A 27,749-nucleotide genomic window follows, 5' to 3' on the forward strand; every position below is an offset into this window, starting at 1 on the left:
CTCTCCTTTGCCTTCTTCGTGTCTGTGGCCCAACCGAAGAGAAAATGCCGCGTCTGTCGCCGCAAACGTGCATGATGCCTTTCGACGCCAAGCCGGCAGATATGCTAGATACGCCGTGTCGTGCCTGAAGCCTGTCTCTTTTCCTCAGCCCCCTTTATCGAAGAAACAGGTCCCCAACGCCGTTCCTCAGCGTCCTTGTCCTGTCTACATGGTCGAACCCGAGGTAGTCATCCTCCCCTTGTAGAAAGGATGATAATACGTCGTCTGTCTCTTATTAGCAACATAAACAAACATCGCCTTTCGAGACATACCATCACTGAGATATTGTGGTTTCGAGTAGTTAGACCGTCGCACCACCGCGATCTTGATCTTCTCAAAGCTCTTGCCCTTGATTCCAGTTCGCTTCTCCAATCGCTTCTTTGTGTCGGCGAACTTCTCGTCCTACGCAATACCATTAGCCCCATATCTTTCCTTCTTGAGCCAGAAATCTTACCTCAATGACCAAGAACTTGAAAGGCACACCATGAACTCGGCTTACGTCGTTCTGGAAGTGGAAAACCTGGATGAAGTGGTTCTCATCGGCGTTCGCCTCTTCTTGAGGAACACGTTCAGCATAGATCTGTGCATACTCGTTAAGGTTCATGACAGGATGCTCGCGGAGCGGCTCTCGGTAAAATCGGTTCGAGCTGGTCTCGTACACCCGTATTCTACCAGCTTCAGCCTCGCTCGGAAGCTGCGCCTTCTTGATCAATGCCTCGACCACGTCGTCGACTGTACCCGTCTTGGGGACAAGGAGATCGTATTGATCCTGTTCAATTTGTCAGCTGATATCCACCTTAATGCTACACGCTCTCGGACCTCCTTGGTGATGCCCTCGCTTAGCCAGATCACCTTGATGCTCTTCTTGGTGTCCAGCTCAGCGAGACTCATCTCAAGCACTTCAAAGTAGAATGCGTCGTTCCGTTGGGTTGAGTTGAGCGCCGTGGAGCCCATTGGGTTTAGAATCTGTCGCAGTGTTGGGTTTGCTCCTCGTCTCACGGGCGTCTTAGGATTCTGGGTTGATGCGTTCACAGTCCAGAACCGAATGTGAGTGGGTTGCACAGCCAGATGAGCTCCAACCCGTTCCGAGAGCGTGTCGTACGTAATCTTAGAGTTGAGCACCAGCTCGAAAGGAGGGTATTGAGCCTGGTCACACCGGGTAGGGTGAGGATGGAACTTGACAGTTCGCTTATGCTCAAGGAAATCGTAATACTCGCGCGCATCCTCAAAGTGCTCTGATGTGTTGACCCTGGCGAAATATTAGTAAGTTACTCATATAAATCCACGCCATTACACACGTTTCTTGCATAGGCTTGTCGCCAGAGCGCTTCTCCAGACTGGCCTTGCGCTCTGTGCTTCGCTGGAAGCAAATGATGTCTCCGTCCTGCAGTTCTGCAACCTTCAAAGACTGCTTAGGCTTCAAAGGCTCGATCATGGTCGGTTTGATTTCCTAGTAGCAGTCAGATACCAAGGTCTCCAAGTCAGAAGGATGTCTTACCTCCCAGAGGGAAAGTTTCTCGTCGGCTGGTAGCTTGTCTCCCCAACCCATCTTCTTCATGATAAGGGGGACAAGCTCCTCTACCTTCTTCTCTTTGGAGATGTAGACGTGGCCAACACCCCTTAAAGATTGAGTCTCGATATCGAAGTGCTTCAAGAGAAGCAAGATGACCTCGTTCTTCATAATCACGCCGTTTGGCTGGCTCTGGTACGAAGGCCAGATTGCCTCACCATCCGCATTGACCTCCTCAGCAACTTCAGCCCACACACGGAGACTTGAATCCCGGTGAGCGGCTGATCGAGAGCAGGTTTCGTCTACCGTAGGTCGTAGGTCCATGATCGGCTGGTCAGGGCGGATTGTCTTGTTTTGCCGATTCACCATGAGCCACAACCGCACCCTGCGTGGATCCTCGCCCATGTCTGCTGCAACTTGTCCCACGAATTCCTCCATGGTCATTGCTTTGAGCACCCGGTAGTAGCTTGGTGCAGCTGGGTCCACGTCGGGATTCGCATCGAATTGGCATAGATCGGTTCCGCTAAATTGTTGGAAAGACTTGTCGGTGATCACCTTGGCCCATATGTACAGATGCGCCTCTCTTTGCTCCTTCTTTCTGGCCTCACGTTGGGCCGTTTCTTCCTCAAATTTTTGTTCTTGCTAGGTTAGCAAGACGAGATACAAGAGACACCCTGTGTGACTTACTGAGGTGAAGGGGGATGTCGTCCTTGGTGACTGGACAGAGGATATCGTCTATGCGCGACTGGCGAATGTACACCAACATGTACGCGCTGTTTTGGCGCATGATCGGGACCTTCTTCTGCAAGGGGGCGCGTGGATAGCCGTTGGCCGTTCGATACTCGCCGCCAAAGTTCTCCTCCATCACCTCCCGCAGCGTGGCCTTGGTCACCTTGTCGTCATCGTATTTGTAAAACCAGCCATCCTGCGCGGGCTTCAGGAAGGCATAGTAGTGGCCCGCGTTAAGGTCACCGCTGTGAACCAGGACACTGTGAAGCTGATACGTCCACGGGACAGACTTGTCAGCATCCTCGGACAAATACGGCGCGGCGTCGAACGTTTCAGGGAATTCGTATCGGTCGTTGATCTTCATCATCATGTCGCGCTGAATGTCATATTCGAACCGCTTCAGTTGCAGGTGCAGGACATCGGGGAAGCTGGTGAAAATGACACCCTTGTTGGCATCCTGAAGCTTGTGTTCGTCGCCGGCAAAGTACTGGTTCTCGCCATCCATTTTCTCCACCTGGATATAGTCCTGGAAGCTCTCAAGAAGGTTCTTGTTACCGCTGACGTTCAGCTGGATGTCCCAGAAGTCCTCGATACGGCTAGATTCGTAGTCGACGTTGATGCACGAAATGTAAGTCTTGATCTTGCCGCTGAACATCCCAGGCAAGACATTCTCGGCTTCGGTTCCCTTCATCTTCTCCTCCATTCTCTCCATGAGTTTGCGAGAGAATTCTTGGACATCCTGTTGCTCGAAGATGTGTCGGGTATCCCAGCCGAATGATTTTGTGAGCTCGTTGGTTCCCACCGCCTGGTCAGAGGTCTGTAGTTGGTAAAATAGTCGTTGTAGGGTATAAGTGCTGTTGTGCATGCTCGGGTCGTTCTCGGTGGGGATTCCGTAGATAGCCTAGACAGGTCAGCAAAACGGAGGCAAGCGAGACAAGCTCAAGAACCTACCTTTCGAAACTTGTTTGTAAAGTACAGCGACTGCAATAACGAGTTGAGGTAGCAGGTGGCGCCCTGGTTCTTGAGTCCAACGTAGCCCGTCTCCTTCTTCGAGTCATAGTTGATAAAGTTGTGCCACAGCACACCCGTCTCATCGTCGACTAGGCGAAGGTAGGCGGTGATGTTGGCCGTGTCGTTTTCGCAGAGCGGTCGACTACCACCCTCCCATGGTACATTAAACATACGCCGATGCTCGACGAAGCGGGTGAAGCCCCAATCGCCCTCATCCTTGGTGAACCGGTGGTGGGCGGCATGGTGGACGTATAGGCTTGGGTCGTTCGGGTTCCATAGCACAAGCGCGAACTGCACACAGCAGCTCCAATTCTCGGGGACGCTATCGGCTTCGAAGCCATGCTCAAGGTAGATGGAGCACTGATCTATATTGTTTCCATGTGGGAAGAGCAAAATGCGCCTGTAGCGGGAATGCGAGTGTCAGCGTCTAGGCAAACGGCAGCGTCGGAAACAAGTCAGACGCACCATGGGAAGCCGCCAGCCTGGAAAACAGGCCCATGCTCCTTCTTGCTCAGAGTGCGCCAGTTCTCGACGGTCCAGGTATGGTTGTAGTCTCCGAGGATCTTGGGTTCATCGATCAACGGGGGGAGGCAGAGCTCCTTCATCGCCTCGTCTAAAGCCATGATGACGGTTAGCGTGGGGAGCTTGGAAAAAATGGCATCGCCTAAAACTGGCGGTATCGCGGTCGACGCTATCTGTAGGGGGATACGGCAGGTGTAGGTAGCGGTAGGGCATATTGACGGGGATACGCACGGTCGTTGGCCATGGGGAGATCTTGCAGCTGATCGGCTTCGCCATGCTCGAGGTTGTCGGGGTTGATGATGGCGACGTTCTCGGGCTCGTTGGCGACGCTGATGTAATCGTCCGTGTCCATGACCATGTCGTTCGGGGAATGGACATCGTGAGTCTGCGGGAGAGTGCGACGGTCAGCTAAGGGCCTGATGTGATGCGGCAGCTCGCGACGATTTGAGGCCATGATGTCGGCATTCGGAGGGACTGGGGGGTCCAGTAGCGCGGGTGGTGAGGGGCAAGTGATGTGATGTCGGGTCGAAGGTGGTGGGAATTAACGAGTACTGGTAGGGGAAGCTCGCGATTTCGAAGGTCAACTGATGGGGGCAGGATGCAGCTGGAGATGAGCAGCGGGAGGATGATGCAGGGAGCCAGGAGTTTGAGTTGGAAGACAGAAATGAAAGAAGAAAGCAAAGGGAAACAAAAGACACGGCAAGCCAAGGCAAACGGGGCTGCAGTGCAGGCAGTACGAAGAGCAGTGCCAATTCACGGCAGGATGCACGGGGACGGACAACGACGTACCATTTTGACAGTGCAAGGCAGCCGACCGGAGCGGCAGGAACGGCGGCGTGGTTATGCAGGATGAGGCAACTCGAATTTCCGGTGATAGGGCGGCCGAGGACAAAACGCAAGTGGTGGTGATCTCACGAGATGCTGGTCCAACTGGCGACGACGCGCGGGCGGGCGTGGCGACAGTCAAATGGCGTCTCGTCGACAGCAGCTCGACAATGTCGAGGCGAGAAGCGGAAGACACGGCAGATGTCAGAAGCGGACGTATACCCAGATAGGTATCGACGTAGACGGACGAGGTCCGAGGTTGGAGGTAGATAAATATGTATGAATACTCCAAAGTAAAACAGGAAAAAAAGAGTGAGCTATGAGGTGGGTAACGTAACGTTGGCAGGCCTGTCAGGTCAAGGTCAATGCAGCAATGACAGGAGGAATGAGGAACTCGACTCAGATGGACTGCAAAGAGGAAAAAAAAGAGAGCGGTCGGTTAGGTCAGTAAAAAGGCGATAGACAATGGCTGAAACCCACAAAGTTCTAAGCCCCCCCAAGGCTCAAGTCTCGTCTCGTCTAAATAGAGAAGCTGTATCGCGTCGAGATATGGGGATAATTATGTGAGGAGGAGAGTGAGACGTCTGGTATCGACAGGCCCAAGCTGATAATCAATCCTCAAGCGGGAACAAAGAGTTGTGCGAAGCCTGAGGGATCCGGGCTGAGGCGACAGTGGTACTAGAGAGAGACTTATTCCCATGCTTACAGCCTCACATATTCACAAGTACATTCTTATCTCAAAAAAGCGTCATCGGATCACCCCGCCAATGACGTTGCCAGCCTTTCACCAAATACCAGGCAAATGCGAAGCTAAGGCAATGTCAGACAGGCACGCACCATGCCTCACTATCCTGGGATCGCCTTGCTCATGACATGTGATGAGGTTAGTTGACTAAAAGAAGCGGTCTGACGCAAGGAAGCTGGATCCTGCTGCGTAGACAGTGAGTTGTAGTATTGCTGTGGAATAGCTTCATGGACAGTATTCAGCTTGCTGTAGAGCTAGAGCTGGAGGCATGGACAACAAACCTTATATCGGTAAGACATAGTGCCTAGGTAGAGTAGGAATTGTGTACTTATGTAGCTATGCAATACTGGCAACCGGGAAGCATTTGCTGCGAGTATTTCTCTAGCTTCTATTTCTAGCTGTAGCCAGCACTGTCTGGCATGTCCCCTAGCAGAAGCATCATCCTGGCTCAAGCTCCCGTTAGCTGCCATAGCTCCATGCCGTCAAGCACGGTCTAAACACTGGAGTTGATTTAAAGATTTGACAGAACCAGATCTTCGTTCTTGAGAAAAATTCCCGTCATTAGACTTGTGATGTGAGGAATTTGACAAACACTGCAAGCTCTTGTATGACTGGGTTGCTTGTACAGTACAGCTTGACAACCTGGAAGCATCAGAAGCTCCTAACAGCTCTTCCATCAGCAAACGCCACAACAACAAGCAAGCCGCACGACAAAAGTCAATAATTCTGCACAATCAGTTACACAAGCAGCAACTCCAGCTAGTCACACAATTATAGCATCCGTTTAATTTACCTCTACATACTTTTCATCCCGTGTATGGGCCGCAACCGGCAGGCACATGCAACCCCCCCAGATGCGGGAACGCGGGCGAGCGGCCGGTATCGCCAATGTGGGGTAAAGAAATCGAGGCACCGAGTCACCCACACACCACACCATCTCTACTTGTGCCCTGCGCATCCCAGCTTCTGCCCGAGGCGGCACATGCAGCAGAAACTCCAACCTCTCATCTTCCCCCCGGGGTAGCTCCTCTCTTGCCGTTTCATCGATTTCGACCCCCTCACGCGACCGTGTCTCGCTGCACTTTGAACCGACTCCGCGACGTATGCGACCTCCGACGAGATGCCATCCATCGCCCTGCGACAGAGCAGGCGATGCAGACTGACACATCCGGGTGCCCTGTTCAGAACCTCTCACGCCCTGTACTCGACTGCCCACGCGCGCGCTCCAAACAATTCCTCATGGCGCCCCGTTGCCATCCTCGACGAGTGCGTTTACTCCCATGCTCAGCTTTCGATTGAACCGATGCTAACCCATGATGGTCTTCAGATGGGTCGCAAAGGAAGCCCGCCCTATTAGTCTTCGCCAACTCATGGTATTCGGTCGATCCCTCACAGAATCTCGTCTCATCAGCTCTGCCAACTATGTCCGCACCGAATTGCCCATCCGGTGAGTCGTCAACCGCCATCATCTCGACACATTAAAACTGACACACGCGACCACAGCATCGCACATCGCCTCCGGGACATGCAGCGTCTGCCCTGGGTCGTCGTCACGAACCCCCACATGAAAGCTGTATATGACCTCTACTACAATGCCTTTGACACATTCCGCAAGATCAAAGAGGTCAAGACACTGGAGGATAACGACAAGATGTGCGATATCATCAGCCAGAACCTCAAGAGTCACTTGACCGTCATACCAAAGCTTGCTATGGGGATTCTAGAGTGTGGCGGACTGATGGATCCCAATGACCTGGACAAATTCATGAATACTATTCTCAGATCTGTGAGACTTCACTGCCAACCTACACTAATAGCTACTAACCATGAGGGCAGCGCATCTCAAGACGAGTCATCGCTGAACAGCACTTATCCCTAACCGAGACCTACAACTCCCCCAACTTCTCCCCTGGCGCCAAGCTATCCGAGTCGGACTTTATCGGCGAGGTTTTTATAAAATGCTATGCAAAAGACGTCATCGAACGCTGCTCAAAAGCCGTTAGAGCCTTAGCTCGAACGACCAACGGTCCTGGCGTTCAGATTCCCGAGATCAAGGTTGAGGGCTACCTCGACGCGTCTTTCCCCTACATTCTGAGTCACCTCGAGTACATCATTGGCGAGTTGCTCCGAAACTCGGTCCAGGCCGTCATCGACCGACATCAGCAGATACATGCCGACCCTAACTCTGTGAAACCGCACCCTGTCGAGGTCACCATCTGCGAGAACCACCAACACGTCATCATCCGCATCTGTGACCGTGGTGGCGGCATCCCCCGGGTGGAGCTCCCTTACCTCTGGTCTTTCACCAAGGGACCACAGAGCCAGAGGCGCCTTGAGAATCTCGCCCAGGTGCCCAAAATGGCCGCCACCATGCAGGAACTCCACGTCGAGGAGGAGCTGGGCCGCGCTGACCTCAAGGCCCCGCCATATCAGAGCTCTCTCTCTTCGCTCACCAGCCGGCCACCTAATCTGCGCCTGGGCATGGGATTGCCCCTGAGCCGTGTCTATGCTGAATATTGGGCTGGTAGTCTGGACTTGCACAGCCTCGAAGGTTACGGGGTCGATGTCTTCCTACAGATTTCACGACTGGGGAACAAGAATGAGCAGCTCACAACGCGTGCTAGCATGGATGCTTTGTGACCTCTAACGGGGGATTGAATTTGGTGACTTATTAGAGTATACTGGCGTGCAATATGAGGCGATTATGAGAGGGTGTTTAGTATGTTGGGGCAACGGTGTTTGATTTCAATCATCTTGGATTAATACTGGGCGTTCAGCACGGAGTTGAATGGTTATGGGGTTTGCATCAGTTCCAACAGGAAACGGACATGCTCGTGACAGAGTTCACGGGTCAAGATAACAGTTCAAGGTACACACACACAATATTCAACATTGGACAACCTATAAATTGGTATCATAAAAGGCTGTGACTGAAATTACATGGGGACTAAAATGTGCTTAGCTCAGAGAAAGGGCTCTAGTAAAAAGGTGTAATAAAAAAGGCAAGACTATCAAGGCATTCTCCATACGTCTTGTTCGCTCAAGGGGGTCTCGTACTTCTGGCGTGAGCTACCGGCGCAACCAAGGGACAAACAAAATCATGGGGAGGGAATCATAACTCCTACACAGCCATGCCGCGGCCATGAAAACAGTCCCAGCAAGGCTACTCCCCCTTGTCTCCGTAGGAAGAGCGAGCAGGTATATCCATGAACTCGGTCTCCCCCTTTCCTCTTCGTGTGGTATTTCTCGGACCTTTCATTTTCAACTCCAAACCCCAAACTGGAGCCACAAATAAAAGAAGCATGAAAAAACGACTGTCCAACTGCAGCCACGCATGCACGCATAACCATCTGCCAGGTTGCGCTTAGCGGCGGCCGTGGCTGCGGACAGCGCTGCCCTGCATGGACTCGAGCTCGGCCTCGAGCTGCTTGATCTGAGCGTGGGTCTGCTCGAGATCCTTGTTGAGGCGGTCGCGCTCCGAGATGAGCTTCTGCTCCCATTGTCGGAAGCGCTGCTCCTCGATCTTGACCTGCTCGGTGAAGCGCTTTCGGAGAGCCTCCTCCTCCTCCTTGAACTTGGGGTTGTCGAGCTTTCGGGGTCGGGCCTCGCCGAACTTGCGAGTCTCCATCTGCTGGGCGCGGTAGGCCTCGTAGTGCAGCTCCTCAGTGGTGTGGATGAGGTCGAGCATGTGAGTTCGGATCAGGATGGAGCGGAGCTTCTTGAAGTCGCAGTGGTCCTCGTTCTCAACCTCGGCAACACCCCACGAGTACTGGCGGCCCTTGACGATGCGGCCGTCACCAGTCTTGACGTCCTTCTCGGAACCGATGACGGCGAAAGGCATGGCGGCCATGAGGCTGCGAGCGTGCTGAGCAGCGGCCTCATCGTCCTCCTCGATCGGGGGCTGGTAGATCTTGATGTTCTGGGCCTCAATGACAGAGACAATCTGCAGTCTAATTAGCGGGTGTGATCAATGCGAACCACTGTTTACTTACTCGCTGCTTGAACTTGGCCAGATCGGCAGGGCTGAGGGTATCGGCCTTGGCGATGACGGGGATCAAGTTGACGCGCGAGCAAAGGCGCTTCATGACCTCAATGTCGAGGGGCTTGAGGGTGTGGCCGGTAGGGCGGATGAAGTACAGACAGGCATGGACACGGAGATCGATCTTGTCCTGGCGACGGGGCTGCTGCTCCTGAAGCATGTAAGACTCGTGCTGGTCGTCGAGGAACTCGATGATGGGCATCCAAGAGTCGCGGTTGTTGACATAGTCGCCAAAGCCAGGGGTGTCGATAACGGTCAGTCGGACTGGGAGCAAGCAGTGTTAGCGAGTGTCGGTCAGAGGTGTTGTGTCACGGGCGCAGTACCCTTGAAGAACTTCTCCTCGAGCTCGGCCTTGGTGATCTCGATCTCAACGGTCTTGTCAACCTGCTTCTGGTGGCGGCGCTTGTGGTCGGCATAGTTCTTGATGGTGGTGGAGAAGAGGGTGTTGATGAAGGTAGTCTTGCCGAGACCAGACTCGCCAGCAACCTAGACATGATGCGGTCAGTATGGTGAAGACAGAGCCCACGAGATAGCTATATCCAAGCACGGCAGCAACTCTCGATGGACAAGCAGTATCCTGTAGACGCGTACCATGATGGTGAAGCTAGCACCACGCTTCGCGACAATCTTGTGTCGCTGGTTGGGGAGATTGGCAATGCCAATCGGTGAGGCGTTCTCAGCAGCTGTAGCCATCTTGGACGTGGTTTACTCTAAAGTTGCAGCGGCAAAAACGGCGAGGAACGGATCGTAACGGGGCGTCGAAGCGAGAAGCACGGCGAACAGGCGGAGGCAATGGAAAGACGACGGCCGACGGCGATATCGCGATGAAGGTCGAACGAGTGCAAGGTGGAGGTTTGGGGGAGAGCTCGTGCTTCAGGGGAACGAATTTCCTGCCCTTCCAGTTTCCCCCCTGGGCTTTTGGGAAGGAGTCGCTTTAGGGGGGGCTCCTTCCTCTGGTTGGCTGCAACCGCGTAGACGGTGAGTGGACAGTGCTGAAGTGGGTGGCTAGTGGACACGGGGCAGCAAGGGAAGGTGCCAAACAAGCCCAAACAACAGGGGTTCTTGGGGCCAGAGGTTTGTTGTCAAGGGGCCTGAGAAACAGCCACGGTCCCCTTTCTTAAAGCTTTGGCCAATTAGAGGCTAGATAGCGCGCCCCAGCCACGGGAACCAGTATTCAGCCACAGGGGAATGGCTGATCTTACTGGATATGGACTAGTCTAATCAGCGCTGCGAAATGACAGGCGCCTCGGATTAATTTCCCGCCGGTCCTTTGCGACGGCCAAAAATTTTGGTTCTTATCGATAAGGCGCAAGTTGATTTTTTGGCGGCGTGCGACTTCAAGCTCAGCAGCATCATGGCCTTGACTTACCGATAACAATGAAGACCGACTTCAAGGTGGGATTGCGCTTAATTGATGTTTTGTGTGATGATTACTGACATAGCAGTATAGTTCTCGAACTTGCTGGGCACTGTTTACTGCCAGGGCAACCTGCTGTACAGCCCAGATGGCACTCACCTCTTCTCGCCTGTCGGCAACAGGGTCACTGTGTTTAACTTGGTAGAGTAAGTTGTCTCTCTCTACCTGGATCGCATATATGAATTTTGGAGCATGGCTAACTCTTCACTCACAGGAACAAGTCTTACACCCTACCCTTCGCGCACCGCAAGAACATTGCCCGAATTGGACTTACACCCCGCGGCAACCTGCTCCTCTCCGTTGACGAGGATGGCCATGCAATCCTGACCAATGTGCCTCGTCGCATATCCATATACCACTTCTCGTTCCGATCATCCGTCACAGCGCTTTCCTTTTCGCCATCGGGTCGACACTTTGCCGTGGGTCTTGGACGCAAGATCGAGGTCTGGCATGTGCCCTCCACACCTGACACCTCCGAGGACGGCGAGCTCGAGTTCGCTCCCTTCGTTCGACACCATAGACACACCGGCCATTTCGATACTGTGACGCATATCGAGTGGTCGAGCGACTCTCGGTTCTTCCTCACAACGTCTAAGGATCTTACGGCTCGGATATGGAGCTTGAACCCTGAGGAGGGCTTCACCCCCACAGTTCTCTCGGGCCACAAGCAGTCTGTGATTGGCGCCTGGTTCTCTGAGAACCAGGAGACCATTTACACCGTAAGCAAGGATGGCGCCGTCTTTGACTGGCAATATGTGAAGCCCATCAACCGCATCACGGAGGACGACAAGATGGACGAGGACGACGATTCCGATATGCAATGGCGCATCGTTCAGAAGCATTTCTTCATGCAAGGGAGCGCTCATGTGCGATGCGCTTCTTTCCATGCGGAGACTAACCTTTTGGTTGCTGGATTCTCGAATGGTCTATTTGGACTTTACGAGATGCCCGACTTTAACAACATCCACAAGCTGAGCATCTCTCAGAACGATATCGACTTTGTTACTATCAACAAGAGCGGCGAATGGTTGGCATTTGGCGCATCCAAGTTGGGTCAATTGTTGGTGTGGGAATGGCAATCCGAGTCTTATATCCTCAAGCAACAGGGACACTTTGATTCGATGAATTCGCTCGTTTACTCGCCTGACGGACAGCGCATTATCACCACCGCCGATGATGGAAAGATCAAGGTCTGGGATATTCAGTCCGGCTTCTGTATCGTCACATTTACAGAGCACACCAGCGGCGTGACGGCATGCGAGTTTGCGAAAAAGGGCAACGTGCTCTTCACATCAAGTCTGGATGGTTCTATTCGAGCGTGGGATCTTATTCGTTACCGAAACTTCCGAACGTTTACGGCGCCTACAAGGCTGTCTTTCTCGTGTATGGCGGTTGACCCCAGCGGCGAAGTCGTTGCTGCTGGCTCCCTCGACTCGTTCGATATTCACATCTGGTCTGTCCAGACGGGCCAATTACTCGACCAGCTGTCAGGTCATGAAGGTCCTGTCTCATCCCTGGCGTTTGCACCCAACGGCTCGTCTCTTGTCAGTGGTTCTTGGGACCGAACAGCCCGCATCTGGTCCATCTTCAACCGGACGCAAACCAGCGAGCCTCTGCAGCTCCAGGCCGATGTGCTCGACATGGCTATCCGACCAGATTCTCTGCAGCTCGCCATCTCAACACTAGACGGCCAATTGTCGTTCTGGTCAATGACGGATGCTGAGCAAGTCTCTGGCCTGGACGGACGAAGAGATGTGTCTGGTGGGCGTAAGCTCACGGACCGACGGACGGCGGCCAACATGGCTGGCACCAAGAGCTTCAACACAATCCGTTATAGCACTGACGGCAGCTGTCTCCTGGCCGGTGGTAACAGCAAGTACATCTGCCTGTACTCGGTGACCACCATGGTGCTGCTCAAGAAGTTTACCGTCAGCGTCAACCTGTCTCTCTCTGGCACGCAAGAGTTCCTCAACAGCAAGTTGATGACAGAAGCCGGTCCTGCTGGCGATTTGGACGATGAAGAAGCTTCTGATCGTGAAGATCGTGTTGATAGCTCTCTGCCTGGTTCAAAACGCGGTGGCGACCCCTCAGCAAGGAAGAAGATGCCCGAGGTCCGTGTCACAGGCATCGGCTTCTCTCCAACGGGCACGGCTTTCTGCGCGGCTTCGACTGAGGGTCTGCTCATCTACAGCCTGGACCAGGATCTCCAGTTCGACCCCTTTGACCTGAACATGGAGATCACACCCGCCTCGACCCTTGCCGTGCTCGAGACGGAGAAGGACTACCTCAAGGCACTAGTCATGGCCTTCCGCCTCAACGAAGCTGGCCTCATCAAGCGTGTCTTCCAAGCCACTCCGGCCACAGAAGTCTCCCTCGTCGTGGCCGACCTCCCCACCATCTACGTGTCACGCCTGCTGCGCTTCGTGGCCGCCCAGACGGAGGAGTCGCCACACATCGAGTTCTGCCTCGTCTGGATCAAAGCCATTGTCGACAAGCACGGCGCCTGGCTCTCTGCGAACCGCGCAAAGGCTGATGTCGAGCTCCGTGTCGTCGCGAGGGCTGTGTCCAAGATGAGGGATGAGATTAGGAGGCTTGCGGATGAGAACGTCTACATGGTTGACTACCTGTTGGGTCAGGCCCAGGAGAAGAAGACGGTCAAGACGCTGGGTGCTCCCGATGTAGAGGTGAAGCTCATGGCTGTTGATGGGGGTGAGGAGTCTGACGAGGGATCTGACGAATGGGTTGGTTTAGAATAGACAGTAAATATGGTTGCTAATACCCACAAATATCGTACAAGACTGTGTTTCCTAGTCTCCTTTTCGTCACTATCCTACATCTTGGCCTTTGGAATCCCATCCCAAGCTTGTTCAAAACCAGCCCCCCTAACCCACATAGTTCCACCAGCATTCTCATTCGCATCCAGCAACAAATGCATCGCCCTTAACCAATCATCCCCCTTGATCTTCACCCACTCCTTGTCCTCAAACGGCTCTGTCGTCCTCTTTGCCAATATCAGCGCCCTCGCCAACTTGACCGTGTGCCCATCATCCACAATCTTGTGAATCCGCGGGAGAAGATCCTCCATCTTGTCCGCCAGCTTGCCGTCTCTGGGGGTGTACTCGCGGAGCAAGTCACCGCGAAGGGTTGGACAGCCCCGAGCTGCGTAGGTTAGGAGATCCATGCGGATCTTGTACTCGAGGAGCTGCGCTTTGGTTGAGGCCGGGATCCAGGGTTTGGCGTTGAGGGAGAGGAAGAAGGGGGTTGACGTGACGTGGTGCCTGTGTATGTTAGTATGAATGTAGTAGAGCTGGGGAGATGACTTGCATGAGGAAAAAGTCAAACTTGGGCGTGTGAGGAGGATGAAAAGCTGCTCCCGCGGCCATATACGCAACAGTATGCGCCATCTCAGCCGTCTTCTCTTCCACTTCATCCTCGTTCACCCTCACCCTACTAGCGAGTACAGCCATCTCATCCCTGGCACGCCCCAGCACGCCTTGAAACATGGGCTGCGAGTCGTTCCAGCGGGCGCTGCTCCTGGTCTTCTCGTTGCTGTTGATGTCGTCAAGGAGACCAAGGATGGTGCTCATCTTGGGGGGTGCATCGTCAGCTTTTGCGTTTGCTGCTGTGGTGGTGAGAAAGTCGTGTAGTTTATTCTCGTGGACTGCCGTCTGCGCAAGAGCTGAGGCGACAAGCATGGGCTGTTCCCATTCAATAGCGTAAAGCGTTTGAATAAGAGGATGGAGCAAGCCTCCAAACAGACGACTCTTCATGTCACGCCCACGGTCATCGTTCTTGAAGAGGTACTCATTCAGGACCTCTTGCCAGCCAATCCTTTGGATCTCATCCTGGAAGAAACGCAAAAAGGCAGCGTAGTTACGGCCCTTTCCGAGGTAATTTGCCCAATCGGAGCCGTGCTCGAGGTTGTCGACCATTTCTTGCTTGGGCTTCATGGCTTTGAGTTGGTAGCCCTTGTTTGCGTCGTAGGCGATGTCCATGTCCTTGGTAGAAGCGCCGGTGCCGTATAGGGTGAGGACATGATGAACTATCTGAGATATGTTGGCAAGTTGCAAATATTGAAGCATGGCGATCGACTTACATGATCATGGAATCCAGATGCATTGAAAAAGACATGATGGTGCTAGTTCATTGTACATTGTAAGTAGTGGCCACAAACTGAACAGGTGTGTATAGTCATACCTCAAGATCCCTCTGCAACAACTCAGTAACCTTTGAAGCCTCCTCAATCCCAAGCTTCATCCCCAACAACCCTGCATCCTTGGGAAGAATCTCAATCTTGAACGGCGTGGCCATGGTGCTGTATCTAGAACATGCAGCTACTACAGGTCTAGCCCAGACTCTCATCACACGCGGGGTCAACATGGGTGTTTATATACGTGACCAACATACACAAACAACCTCATGTAAGACGACGAAACAAGATCGTCTTGTGACGACAAGTTACAAAAGAGGATGGTGGGCTGACAAATGTATCATCCGGTCGTTTCCCGCGGTGGATGTATCAAACACAAAGTTGAACGCAGATTGGTTACTGCCGTTGAATCATGAATGCAACATTGACGTATTTAACCGTAATTCCGAGTGTAAAATCGAAACATGTTGTCTCGGTGCCTATCAGATTTCGGTGGCTGCCGGGGCTGGAAGCTCTTGGTTACCCCGGATTTTGAACCGGAGCTGACATCATTGAGGTGCTGAGGGGGTCCACTTTTCGGGCTAGTCGGATCCCGAGGTTTGGCAATGCTGACATTGACTTGGGGCGTGAAGGCAGACAATGAAGCTCTACTTCCTTTTTTCTTCTTCTTCTTGATTGTGATTCTCTTCTTGGTACAGGTCAGTGTTGAGTTTTCGCTCTATGTATCTGTTAGGGTGGATGTCGATATAACTACAGGTAGAGGGGTGTGTGTGCAATAGCTCTTCACACGAATAAAGGGAATGATTCATGATCAAGGTATTGCAAAGATGAATCGTCTCTCTTCGTGTGCATCTCTTCTCTAAATCACTCCTCTACCCTCTCGCCGTCTATTTTTTTCGTCAAACAAAGGAAAATTGCATCGCATCATATCAGGTATCTAAGCCTTGCGCTTCTTGTTCTGGTGGTTGTCATCATCCTCGAGGTCATCCTCGTCCATCTCCTCAAACTCGATATCGCTGGGGATATCGTCATCCTCCTGGGCGTTGGCTGTCATCTGTTAGCATTGGTTCGTCCATACAGATAGAATACAACATACTGAAGTATTTGATGGCACCGGGCCAAAGGTCCTCGGCGATGAAGACGGCGAGATCGTCGGCAGTGGGGAAGATCTCGTGCTCGTACTCATCCTCATCATCATCGTCCTCATCCATATCCTCATCCTCAGTCTGCTTGCCCTCCTTACGGGCCTGGCGCTTCTCCTCCTCGAGCTTGCGACCCTCCTCCGACTCCTCGGGGGTGACCTTGCGGCCGCGGAAGCCGAACCAGCAGAAGAAGCTGACACCGCCCATGCCGGTCTCCTCCATGAGCTTGAGGAGCTTCTTGGAGGACTCGGTCTCGCCAGTCTTGCCGGCCTTCTCCTCGTCGTAGACCTTCTTGGCCAGGCTCAGCATGCCGTTGGTCAGGTCCTTGCCCTCCTTCCACTTGATATCGACGGGCTCGGAGACGAGGCCGGCCCAGCCGTCCTTGTGGTAGCGCCACCAGAACTTCTTCTCAATGACCTTGTCCTCGAACCAGTCGTTCTCCTTGAACTCCCACTTGAGGGAGATGCTGCGGGGGTCGCCCTTGGGGAGCTCGAAGCGCTCGACAGTCAGGTTGGTGAGGGCCTGGAGGAGGAGCTCAGAGTCGCTGGGCTGGATGTACTCGTCAACATCGGGAGGAGCCTGCTCGAAGACGAGGGGCCAGAACTGGGGGATCTTGGCGATGACCTCCTGGCGACGGACGTAGAGGTCCCGGGTGAGCTTATCCTGCTGGCGGACTTGTTGCTGTCAGCGATGCGTAAAGTCAATTTGGTGCAAAAACTCACGAATCTCAAGCTCAACATCCTCAAAGTCATCCTCGATGGCCTGGAGCTTCTCGTAGGTGACGAGAGCCTCCTTGAGCTGCTCGTCCTGCATATCGCCGGCAGACATGGTTGCTGTGTGGTAGGTGTGTACTTGAAAGAAGCAAATTTAACTCAATTGCAACAAAACAAACACTCGAATAAACCAATTCGAGAGATGAAGAGATCTATCAAGTAGGGTCACACAGGGGAATAAATATGAAAGAAAAAAAGATTTTTTTTTCTGGGGAGTGTGAGTGGCAGCTTGTTTTAGTAAGGCAGCTCCAGCAAAAAAAAAAAACTTCCCAAGTCCCAGAGCAGTGGAAATGACTTGCACCTTCCCTCGCAGCGCAGCGGTGAAATCTTTTTGGTGGGGTCGAGCTGATGTCATTGGCCCGCCCTCCAGACCCCGCAGACCCCTGCTTTTTTCACGCGTTGGGCGCTCTGCACGGAAGGAGAAAGGCCCGAACGCTAAGTGGCTCAGGTGCCGAGGGGGACCCGCTGAAAAGCTCTGATCTTTGTTTCTTTACAGGGGGTTCGTTCCACTGCGTTTCTAGCGGGGTACAGGGCTCGGGGTACTCCGTGTTAATTGACAGTGCGGGATCATGATCCAGCTTCGACCAGACCGAGGAAGGTTCGAGTCTTCAACACCACGAGGCGGGGATTGACAACGAATATAGGATATTAAATAGGTGTTTGTACAGGCTATTTACTCGTTTTAATGGTATTTCAGTATGCTTCAAACAGATCCGTAACGTCTTTTCTTCCGTTGGCTCGTCAAACGAACAACAATGGCAGGTCAGCTCCTGTATAAATCACGACTCCGTTTTCCGAAAATGGCACCATTCATGAAACAGATATCAGCGAGATAGGAGATGACAAACTCCTCTCCTTCTCTCTTTTCCTCTTCATAACATCATCCCTCTCTCCCAAATCCATCATCAACCCATCAATCCACCAACCATGGCTCCCCCATCCAACGACAAGTTCCCCAAGCCCATCCCTCTCGAGGTGTCTGTCTACGGCACCGATAACGGCATCCAGGCATCAAAGTATGGAGCCAAACGCCTCCTTCTCAGCCGCAAGGGTTCTCAACCTGATGGCGGCCTCACTCCAACTGTCCAAGAGCTTCGTGGGCTCAAAAACAATGTCTTCATCCCCATCAACTGCACCATCCGGCCTCGTGCCGCTCCGAAGCCGGGCCTCGACGAACAACAAGACTACATCTACACCAACCAGGAATTTGCTCTGATGTGCGACGCTATTCACGAGCTTAAGCAAGCCGGCGTCATGAATCCCATCCGCGGTGACTCTTTTGTCTTTGGTTGCCTCCGACGCAACGACAACAGGAGCGTCCAGGATAGGAACAAGATTGTCGTTGACCGATCGTACTGCCGTCACCTCATCGAGATAGCCAAACCCTTTCCGTGCACCTTCAACCGCGCCTTTGACCACTTCTTCGAAACGGGTGAGTGGAAAGACGCCCTCCATCAGATCAACATGCTCGGTTTCAAGGGCGTCATGACGGGTGGTGGCCATGGTTACTTCAACACCCACGTCGAACGCCTGGTATCTATGTGCGAGCGTCTTGACGAGATGCAACTCGTCATTGCCGGAGGTGTTGCTTGCCGTGAGGTTGGGAAGTTGCGCAGAGACACCCACAGCGTCAATGTCCACACCATCTGGATGAATGCTGAATGTCTCCGCCCCGAGGACCACGACGACCCCGAGACCGCCGATGTCAACGGTGTCATGGGCCTAGTCGACCAGCTTGGCCTCGACGCTGAGGACTAGCGCTCCCCCAGCAGCATTGGCAAACAGTACTACTACTAAGCAACACCTCGTTACCACTACTGAGCAGCACCCGGTGTGCTGGCAGACGGGCTGGGACCGTGGCTTGGAGACACCACGAGTTACGACTGACGACTTATGAGGGGACGATCGGAATCGGTTTAGGCTTTCTCACGATTTGACGGGCATATGGAATACTGCATGACATGGATGGATGGCATGGAACTGTCAGGGTGGAATTATAAGGAATCTGTACTAGCTGGCTAGTTGATCCTCAATCAAATCTCAACTCGAACCATTGCAAAAGATTTACAGAAACCAAAAGGTTTAATCTTTTCATTAAGTATCGTCCCCATTATGTCACGCAGCTCTTGCATCTCTATCATCGCTTATCATCTACAATACACATCGTTCATCTCGTCATAAATCCACCACCACCACTAAACTCTTTAAAGGTTGCAAGAGTGAGCGCCGCGGCCCTTGCCCTGAGCAAGACCAAGGCAGTTGGCAATCTTGTAGAAAATGTCGACGTTGTTAAAGGTGCCGCTGAAGGTGTCCTGGCAGGGACCCCAGGCGTAGACGGGGACGTCGGTCAGCGAGTGGACGCCCTGGGACTCGCCGGTGGGGAGGGTGCCGTTGACGACGAAGCCCTTAGGGGAGTCCTTAGGGTTGACGTAGTAGTCACCGTCCTTGAGCTCGACGGCAGCCTTGCGGGGACCGTTCTTGCGGACCTTGTAGTCCTCGCGGTGGTCAGGGGCAGCACCAACACCACCGGCGATGGCGTAGCGGGGCTCCCAGTTGACGGGGAAAGTGTGGCCAGTGCCGTACTCGAGACCCTTGGCCTTCTTGGTGTACTGAGACTCGCCAGAGTTGTGGTAGACACCGATGGCGCGGCGCTTGTCACGGTCGTCCTCCTGCTCAGCGAGGTACTTGGTGTCGGCAGAACCCCAGACACTAGAATTGTTAGCATGTTGATATCCAGATTTAGACATGAAACTTACTCGAAGCCGTGGCCGTGGTCAGCAGAGACAATGATGAGGGTCTCATCGAGGATGTCGAGCTTCTTGAGCTTCTCAATGGTGGCACGGATAGTGTCGTCGAGCTCGAGAAGGTCACCAAGAGCACGGTCGTAGTCGAGAGCGTGCATCTGCTTGTCGACAGAGGCAGCCTCAGACATGAGGAAGAAGCCCTTGTCCTTGCCACGGGTGCTGAGGATATCGACGGCCTTGAGGGTCATCTCCTTGAGACCGGGCAGGTCAGTAGCGTCACCCTCGCCGCCAGTGGGGTTGTTGTCAAGACCCTTGAGGTTGTCCTTGTAGATGTTGCGGTCGAGCCAGACGGGGAGGTTGCTCTGGCAGAAGACACCGAGAGCCTTCTTGCTCTTGTCAGCAGCAAGGAGAGAGGTCTTGTTCAGGCTGACGGTGTATCCCTGCTTCTGGAACTCCTTGTAGTAGTCCTTGCCCTGGAACGACTCCTCGCCGGCAAAGAACTGCTCGGCACCGCCACCGAAGAAGACATCGGGGCCACCGTGGCTGGTCCAGGAGTAGTTGGTGTTGCCGTGGAGAGCCTGGTCAATCAGAGGACCATACTGGCTACGGGCACGGGTGTGGCCAGTGAGGGCAATGGGGGTGGCATCAGCGAGGTAGGCGGTAGAGACAGCGCCCCAAGCACCGCCCTTGGCTTCGTTAGCAAGATGTCAAGTCAATTGACTTCTCAGACTTACCCAGATGCGCTTGAAGATCTCGACAATGGTCTCGACCTTGGGGTCATCGAAAGGATCGGGGGAAGAGTCAGCGTACACACTGAGGCCTGGTTAGCTTGTACTCCAAAAGCTCTGAGCGAATCACAAACCCCATGGCGTTAACAGTGCTCTTGTGGCCAGTGTACAGGGCAGAGGCCGAGTTGGCAGAGTCGGTAATGTAGCTGTCGATGGAGTGGGTCATCTGGTGGCCCAGGACGGGGAACTCGTCCATCTTCATGAGGGTCTGGTATTTTCCGTTGATGCTCTTGTGTCCGAGGAGACGGGCAGCAGTGATCTAGCAACTGTAAGCTTCCAATTCGTCTTGACAGTTGTCGCAACACTTACCATGTTGGTGGTCATGCCATCACCAATGAAGAAGATGACGTTCTTGGCCTTGCGCTTGGGGTGAAGCTCGCGAACAGTCCACTCGGCAGTGGTCTTCTCGCCGTTGTAGTAGTTGAGTGTGACGGTGTACTTGCCGGGCTCGTAGATGGCGAGCTTGCGGTAGGCCTTGGAGGCGACGTTGACAATGGTGGGCTTGTCCTCGTCCTCAGCAAACAGGTCCTCGTACCACGAAAAGTCCCAGGTCTCGACCTTGGGCTCCTCGATGTTGAAGGCCTTTGCAAAGTCCTTAGGCTTGCCTCCGTCCTTGGCGATGGTCACCTTGAACTTCTGGTCGGGCTTGCCGTTGTAGGCGGCTTCGGAGCCGTTGACGGGAGCGTGAACCTCGACGCGGAGGTCGAAGAGCTGGCCGGGGAGGAAGTCGCTCTGGTCGGGGGGCAGCACGCAGCCGAGCTTGGGGCATGTGCCCAGTCGCTGGTAGGTCTGCGCCGAGACGGCAGAGAGCGAGGCCGCGAGGGCGGCAATGGCGTTGAGCTTGACCATTGTGGTGAGGCTGCGGCAAGCTTGAGCTTTTCCTTGGGTTGACTCAAGAGTAACGAGCTGAGGCAGCTTGAGAGGGGAGCTCCAAGCAAGCTCAGAGTTTGCGGGAGCTGCATCATTTATATTAACTTTGGCGGGAACATCAACCCGACGATCCCACGTGGATAGCTGCAGCTCTCTTCTGTCCGGAAGTCATCTCCGTCCCCGGAGCATCATGTTTACAGCAAGCAGCTGGTTCCCCATGTCATGCAACGGCCGCCTTCCTCTGTGGGCAAGGTGGACGAGACTTGGACGGTCCTGGCCAATATCAGCTCACCCTTGGCCAATTGCGCCCGGGAGATGAGCATGATCCAGCACCGACTTGGTTGGGATCGACATGATGCGTGCGACCAGTTCCATCGGGTTGGGAAGCAAAAGTGCTACAGTACCGTTGCACCAGAGGAGCAATTGGCGCCTCATGATGGGCGAAGCTGGCACGTGTGCAGGCTCTACCGGCCCCGCCGTTGGCAAAAGACCCGTCAGTGCTTGTCGAGTCGATTCGGTGACCGTTGTTGATGGCCAACAGCGGGGATCCATGCCGTTGCTGCAAGTAGAGCAGGTCAATCAGCCCTCGCCGTCGGCCCCAGGTGCCATGACGGACCACAGCCGGACGTGGTGAACGGCACCTCCGCGCCATCGTCGGTCCTTGGCAATCCTGTGAACGGGGGGTTCATGCCCCAAGTCGTTCACCGAGCTCAAGCTCGACCAGGGGAGAAGCAACAGACTTCCAACCCTGGTTTGGTGCCCCAAGCCCGTCGATGCAGTTTCCTCCTCCACTCGTAGATAAGATCGTAGTCAAAAAGCCGCGACATGCATGACAAGGGTCCAGATATGCCTCCTCCAAGTTGCTCAAATGCCGCTCGTGGGTAAACTCAAGCCCCTGATTGGTGGTTCAACCCCTGCTCCCGCGGTTCCACACATCCCCGGACATCCAAGCTTAACAAGCTTGATCCTTAACTCAACTCTATCGGACTTGAAGACCGAGTTTGTTTGTTCGTGCTGAAGCGGCGCGTGTCGAGTCCTTTTGACGCCCCGGTCGTCTCTTGCCGTCAGTGGCGTTGGCTCGGAACGAGTAACGCCAACCGTTCCTTCATCCCCACCATGACGTTAGTGGGACGGGTTGTCATGATATCTCTCCATATTGACTTCACACCAGTGTCGACTTGTACCGGCCGGTGTTGCCTGGTTCAGCTTTACTCTTGTTCCACGTGCTGCGGATTCGGAATTAACTGGACGTGTCTGGACGAAAATTCATCGACACCAAGACGTAATTAGCATCCTCCACTTCTGCAAGACACCCAAACTGTTTGTTTCTGCACGTGTAAGCGACCTCCCGAGTTGGAGCCCCATCATGCATCCTCCAGCAATAATTCACAACGGCGGCCGATACTGTTGAACGACATGAAGAGCAGCGTGCATTGATAATAACTAGGTATCGGCTTCGATAGTCACATATGAGAAGTATTCTCAGATGTAACAAGGCGAGCAATGGCGGGTGTCTCCTGAACTCCAGTTTGTATACTTTGACCAGGTATAGGCGAGGAGGTCAGTCCGTATCCATCGATTAGCTTGTCGGTAGTGCAAAGCCTATTCCGCAACTCGCCAGGGGATGTCCCTCACGACTCGAGCTTTGTTCCCCAAATCAACCATCAAGCATAACTTGACAGCTTGTCGATCACATCGCCATGTTACAATGCTCGAGAGATGCGGTCCAGGGTGGGCCGAACCAGCCTACCGGAAGACCCTATTGCAACGCAGTGCCTGACATGAACGGATGGGTACATTAGTCCCTTCACTTCTCCAAGCCCGGTGCAACCCCATTACCAAGCAGGGCCTCGGGAGGCACGTTGACAGACGCGGCAGGCTCTGCAATCGCCTCGGGGTGGGGGCTGTCATCGCTCTCGAACGCCTGCCAGCTGGGCTCGTTGATCTTGGTCTGGCCAGCAATGCTCTTGAAATGGTAGCCCCTGGCACGAGGCCTCTCGCCTGTTCCTCTTGGGACTTCAGGCTCGTAAGCAGCGGTGAACTTCTTGCTGAGCTCCTCAAACTTCTCTGTACCTTGGCTCAGAGTTTCTCGGATGCCCTTGAAGAAGATACTGAGAACGGAGTGGTTATGGATCTGAAGAAGATTCCATCCAAGCATTTCCTTTGCATTCAAGAGATGCTTGATAAATGCCCGGTGATGGTTGGTGCAAGTGTAGCATTTGCAGCCGTCAACCAGAGGCTGCAGGGATATTGTGTGGTCCTCCGACCACATGTCAACGCCCAATGGCTGTACACTGGAGGTCTCTGGGGGCGGGAAGGTGAATGATAGGGCGATTCCTGCGTCAGAGGCGGTATTGAGGAAAGGTACCGTGCATACATCGATGCCCAGGGATATTTGCCGGAGCAGATCCTGGGGTGTCTTGGACGGGCCAAAAGACAGTCGTGGCAATGCCACAAGAGGCGGATAGTTGACAAGTTCAGGCACAAGATTGACATCGTATACAGCCAAACCTGAGAGAGATTCTCTCACATCTTCGGCGAGGAATCTCAGGTAGTCCCATTGTATAGGGTATTCGACAGGAAGTACGGGAGCGAATACGGAAACGCCCATATCCTTGAGGCGGCCCTGAGGGTCCAGCAAGTGAAAGAATTCCTCAACCCATTCTTCGGTCCGTTCAACCATGCGAACCTGGCGCTTAGACTGAGGAGTGGTGCTGGTGTGGAAGAGGTCTGCAGGCGGGATGGCAATGTCAGGTTGTGTAAGCTCAATGGTCTTGGCGAACTCGGGAATGGTGAGATTGCGGAACCCCGTGGAGGTGAAGATGCTGAGATGGTGGGCCCCATTGCCGACCGGTGTCGTGACCGCCGGGAAACGTCTTGGGCCCAGGACTAGGGCTCGATCTGACGGGAAAGAAGTGAAGCTCTGAAGATTTCGAGGTGTTGCAGGGTTTAGTTTGAGAATAGGGGGTTCCTTTTTCTCAAGAACTATTTTTCAAGTTAGTATTGTTGCACTAAAAAACTTGAATGTTCATACAATCCTCAATGGCCAAGTAGGCCGCATCGAATGATGTGTGTTTAGCAACATTATCCGGCGTCAGGTGAGGAATAACTCCTCGTGATGCCACAGCGACAAAGTTTGGCGTCTCCATAACCCTGCGACTGGCAAAAGCCAGACGGCCTAGTCGGGCGACTCCGACATCAGCAACAGCTGGCTTGAGTAGCTCGAACATTGTGAGGGTCGATTCCTGCTGAGAGTCTCCAGTAGCAGGTTGGGTCATCTTGTCATGGTTGAGTCAGATTGACGTGAAGAAAGTTTGTCAACTGAGATTGGCGAGATTGTGTAATATCGTCCCGGGATAATAGCCAGAAAGAATAAAATAAACTCAAATGAGAAGAATAGAAACAACCAGTCGCAGTCGCCCTGTCGATCGCCGAGTCAAAGCACCAGGTCTCGATCCTCACGAGATGCTTCTTGGAGTTTGGACAAGGATTAATCGATCGCCATTCATGTCAGTGTCGGTGCGCACTGTGCTCACAGTGCCCCCAATCGCCGAAGATGATCCGACATCTGGTGGCTTGTGGCGCAGGACAGGGCAGGCAGGCACCCGAACACGGCGCCTCGTACCTGCTTTCTTGGGACCCCGACTTCGGGCGGGAGCTACACCCCGGCCCGCGTGGGAGAAGGTAAGGCCAGCCAATGGAAGCTTACGGCAGACAAACATTTGCGACACTTTGCGAGTGACAAAGGCACGGCAAGTATCAATATTCTGAGGGCATCGTCGTTTGGGTGGATAGTATGCAATTCATGCGATACAGCCACTGCTTCACCTTACCTTCCTTCCATCCTCACCTGCCCCGCGTTCCCATTAAAGGTGCATCTGGAACGAACACGAGGCTGACAAGGGGGGGTCGCTCGGCGATAAGATCCATCAGTGAGATTCTCCACCCACTGGCTCCGCTGGGCGGGCATCGGGTGCTCCGGAAAGGCAAACCCTCAGTCCAAGTCCACGCCATCGCCAAGAAGGCGGGCTGAGGCGACTCTCTCTTGCTTCCGCTGCTTCTCCGCCTCTTCCTCTACTTCTTAACAAGACCACAAACCATGGTGGGTTATGACGAGGAAGAATCACAACCTCTAATGGCCGGCCACGACGAAGTCGACATCGAAGTCAGGCCCGTTAGTGGCACCGACAGCGACAGCGAGAGAGACCAGCAACGAGAACGAGGCACGCGACCAACCGATGCAGGCCATCCGGACGCACCGCTCGAGACACAGTCGAACCTAGAGATCGACGACAACGACCCCCCTACGCCGCGCTTCATACAAGACGAGGGATCATGGAAGCGCTGGAGATGGGTACCGTACCCCGTCCGTCGAGTTTGGAAAAAGGTCACCAAGTGGTCTCGCGGCCCTACGAGTCCCCAGCCTCATCGCATTAAGCCCTTCTTCCCGATTGTCCAAGAGTACCCCCTTTGGCTCGTCGAACGATTCATCCCAAAGTTCAAGCACCGCGCTTGGCTTGTCTTTTTCTATCTCTCCATATGGGTCGTCACGTTTGCGCTTGTCAAGCGCAAGGACACCATCGCCAGCGAGATTGAGGGTTGGGGCAGACCTCAGACTATCGGCTGCGGCGTTACATACTGGGGAGCAGGAAACCTGTGCGGCATTGACGGAAGCGACTGTCGTCCCTTCAACGGCACTGGGTTTCCGTTCAAGTGCACCGCCAATTGCGAGGCCTATCACGTTCTGAACCCCAGAGCTGTGGGAGATCAAGAGGTCATCTATCGATCCATGGTCGTGGGAGGTCCTTCGACAAATGGAGATGACGATGCCGTCTACCGCGGAGACTCGTTTGTCTGTGGAGCTGCCATCCACGCCGGTGTAATCTCCAATGCAAGAGGAGGCTGTGGCGTGGTCGAGCTGGTCGGTCGCGATAAGAACTATGTCTCCTCGAATCGCAACGGGATTAAAAGCGTAGGTTTTGACTCTTACTTTCCGCTTTCCTTCCGCTTCGCTCAAGGCATTGAATGTTCCGCGGCCGACATGCGATGGGCTCTGCTGGCTATCTCGGCCGTCTTTACCGGCCTCCTGTCGCTCTTCACCAACTCGCCGGCTTTGTTCTACTTCCCGACCTTTATCGGTATTTTCTGGACAGTCGGCATGGCATCGAACCCGCCCCCGTACTCAAGAGTGCCGGCCCTCTTCTCCAACCTGATCGGCAAGTTCCTGCCCGCCATGTTTTGCGCCTGGGTCATGTACGACAAGATGGGCGTCCGGCGGACTCTGCGTGGTCTTACAGCCCAGGTCGAAAAGACGATTCTTTGGTTGGGCGCCTGCTGGGTGGGTGCCATGGAGAACTACACGCTCAGCTTCATCCCTATCCAGAGGCTCAACAAGCATGATCTCGACCAACAGCCGGGCGCTAGAGCCGCCCTGGCCATGATCATCCTCCTATTGATCGTCATCATCTCGATGCAGGTGTGGTTCTTTAGGCAAGAAGGACGCCTCATCAAGTATCTGAAGCTCTACATACTGTTTGTGGGTTCTATTCTCATTTCGCTTGTCATCCCAAAGCTCAGCTTACGACTTCACCATTACATCCTTGCTCTCCTGCTATTACCGGGGACAAGCATGCAAACGCGACCATCATTACTATTCCAGGGGCTTCTTGTTGGCCTCTTCATCGCCGGCATCGCGCGATGGGGCTTTGATCCGGTGCTGCAGACGTCGGAGGAGCTGCAGGGCGACGCGCAAAAGGGCACCCGTCTCCCTGTGATCCCCACGCCGGTCATCGACCTCGCCAACAGCACTGATACCCTGTCGACCATCACCTTCAAGTGGGAGGAGCCGCCAGACCAGATGTTTGATGGCATCAGCATCTTGGTCAACGACGTGGAACGATTCAGGTCCTACTTTGGCGACGAAGACCAGGAGCGTAGCTTCGTCTGGAAGAGAAACAACACCCTGGATCTGCCAGAGTACTTTAGGTTTGCATACATGGATGGCAGCGACAGCGGCGACTATACCAAGGCCGGCACCTGGACGGCAGATGGCGAGTGGCAGAAGATGAGGCCGGGACCATCACGGGTCAAGGCCCGAAGTCTGGAAAGAGACCTGCTGGTCCGGCGTTGATCATGATACACGCCTGTTTGGACATTTATGCTTGTGCATTTACTGCTTTATACCACGGATCACTGTCCTTTACACTAGGTATTGGCGTTGGGTAGTCACGTTTCAGGGACGAATACCATGCTTCTCGCCAGTCTTTTGAGACTGGTTTTCACGACACTCTCTTGACGACAAAAATGTTTGTATTTGGTTACATGTACTTCTACCTTGAATGGAGTAGATAGGTTATTCGACAGACATTTATACCAGCTAGGTATATCTTGACATGAAAATCAAACGAATACTTACAAGGGATCGTATAATACTCGCTTTGCCTTC

General features: G+C 53.7%; 10 protein-coding genes across 10 annotated transcripts; 4 read left to right on the forward strand and 6 right to left on the reverse strand.

The window, feature by feature from the left end:
* Positions 1 to 154: 154 nt before the first annotated feature.
* On the reverse strand, positions 155 to 4,265 carry LRP88_05954 (ubiquitin-specific protease UBP15; the record flags this gene model as incomplete). The annotated part of the gene is made up of 10 exons (XM_083242496.1): positions 155 to 264; positions 312 to 441; positions 494 to 808; positions 859 to 1,288; positions 1,338 to 1,489; positions 1,538 to 2,187; positions 2,237 to 3,179; positions 3,230 to 3,689; positions 3,755 to 3,902; positions 4,043 to 4,265. The coding sequence occupies 10 exons, from the start codon at positions 4,263 to 4,265 to the stop codon at positions 155 to 157; spliced, it is 3,561 nt and encodes a 1,186-aa protein (XP_083101432.1).
* A 2,236-nt stretch (positions 4,266 to 6,501) lies between these two features.
* On the forward strand, positions 6,502 to 8,021 carry LRP88_05955 (protein kinase PKP2; the record flags this gene model as incomplete). The annotated part of the gene is made up of 4 exons (XM_083242497.1): positions 6,502 to 6,647; positions 6,709 to 6,828; positions 6,885 to 7,167; positions 7,218 to 8,021. 4 exons carry the CDS (start codon positions 6,502 to 6,504, stop codon positions 8,019 to 8,021), a joined length of 1,353 nt encoding a protein of 450 aa, XP_083101433.1.
* A 724-nt stretch (positions 8,022 to 8,745) lies between these two features.
* LRP88_05956 (septin CDC12) lies at positions 8,746 to 10,113 on the reverse strand (the record flags this gene model as incomplete). The annotated part of the gene is made up of 4 exons (XM_083242498.1): positions 8,746 to 9,324; positions 9,374 to 9,684; positions 9,744 to 9,906; positions 10,012 to 10,113. The coding sequence occupies 4 exons, from the start codon at positions 10,111 to 10,113 to the stop codon at positions 8,746 to 8,748; spliced, it is 1,155 nt and encodes a 384-aa protein (XP_083101434.1).
* A 684-nt stretch (positions 10,114 to 10,797) lies between these two features.
* LRP88_05957 (snoRNA-binding rRNA-processing protein PWP2) lies at positions 10,798 to 13,593 on the forward strand (the record flags this gene model as incomplete). The annotated part of the gene is made up of 3 exons (XM_083242499.1): positions 10,798 to 10,815; positions 10,871 to 10,983; positions 11,052 to 13,593. The coding sequence occupies 3 exons, from the start codon at positions 10,798 to 10,800 to the stop codon at positions 13,591 to 13,593; spliced, it is 2,673 nt and encodes an 890-aa protein (XP_083101435.1).
* Positions 13,594 to 13,667: 74 nt separating this feature from the next.
* Positions 13,668 to 15,148, reverse strand: LRP88_05958 (questin oxidase family protein; the record flags this gene model as incomplete). Its single annotated transcript, XM_083242500.1, has 4 exons — positions 13,668 to 14,115; positions 14,180 to 14,883; positions 14,934 to 14,975; positions 15,035 to 15,148. 4 exons carry the CDS (start codon positions 15,146 to 15,148, stop codon positions 13,668 to 13,670), a joined length of 1,308 nt encoding a protein of 435 aa, XP_083101436.1.
* A 776-nt stretch (positions 15,149 to 15,924) lies between these two features.
* Positions 15,925 to 16,957, reverse strand: LRP88_05959 (nucleosome assembly protein; the record flags this gene model as incomplete). Its single annotated transcript, XM_083242501.1, has 3 exons — positions 15,925 to 16,034; positions 16,084 to 16,803; positions 16,852 to 16,957. 3 exons carry the CDS (start codon positions 16,955 to 16,957, stop codon positions 15,925 to 15,927), a joined length of 936 nt encoding a protein of 311 aa, XP_083101437.1.
* Positions 16,958 to 17,829: 872 nt separating this feature from the next.
* Positions 17,830 to 18,660, forward strand: LRP88_05960 (copper homeostasis CutC domain-containing protein; the record flags this gene model as incomplete). Its single annotated transcript, XM_083242502.1, has 1 exon — positions 17,830 to 18,660. The coding sequence occupies one exon, from the start codon at positions 17,830 to 17,832 to the stop codon at positions 18,658 to 18,660; it is 831 nt and encodes a 276-aa protein (XP_083101438.1).
* Positions 18,661 to 19,106: 446 nt separating this feature from the next.
* LRP88_05961 (alkaline-phosphatase-like protein) lies at positions 19,107 to 21,283 on the reverse strand (the record flags this gene model as incomplete). The annotated part of the gene is made up of 5 exons (XM_083242503.1): positions 19,107 to 19,611; positions 19,659 to 20,332; positions 20,381 to 20,459; positions 20,509 to 20,693; positions 20,744 to 21,283. The coding sequence occupies 5 exons, from the start codon at positions 21,281 to 21,283 to the stop codon at positions 19,107 to 19,109; spliced, it is 1,983 nt and encodes a 660-aa protein (XP_083101439.1).
* Positions 21,284 to 23,111: 1,828 nt separating this feature from the next.
* Positions 23,112 to 24,534, reverse strand: LRP88_05962 (tRNA-guanine(15) transglycosylase-like protein; the record flags this gene model as incomplete). The annotated part of the gene is made up of 2 exons (XM_083242504.1): positions 23,112 to 24,289; positions 24,339 to 24,534. 2 exons carry the CDS (start codon positions 24,532 to 24,534, stop codon positions 23,112 to 23,114), a joined length of 1,374 nt encoding a protein of 457 aa, XP_083101440.1.
* Positions 24,535 to 25,403: 869 nt separating this feature from the next.
* Positions 25,404 to 27,434, forward strand: LRP88_05963 (uncharacterized protein; the record flags this gene model as incomplete). The annotated part of the gene is made up of 1 exon (XM_083242505.1): positions 25,404 to 27,434. The coding sequence occupies one exon, from the start codon at positions 25,404 to 25,406 to the stop codon at positions 27,432 to 27,434; it is 2,031 nt and encodes a 676-aa protein (XP_083101441.1).
* Between the last annotated feature and the right edge of the window lie 315 nt (positions 27,435 to 27,749).

This window comes from Fusarium phalaenopsidis, assembly GCF_050370095.1.
Source record: "Fusarium phalaenopsidis strain FUZ10S chromosome Unknown contig_32296, whole genome shotgun sequence".
NCBI classification, from domain to species: Eukaryota; Fungi; Ascomycota; class Sordariomycetes; order Hypocreales; family Nectriaceae; genus Fusarium; species Fusarium phalaenopsidis.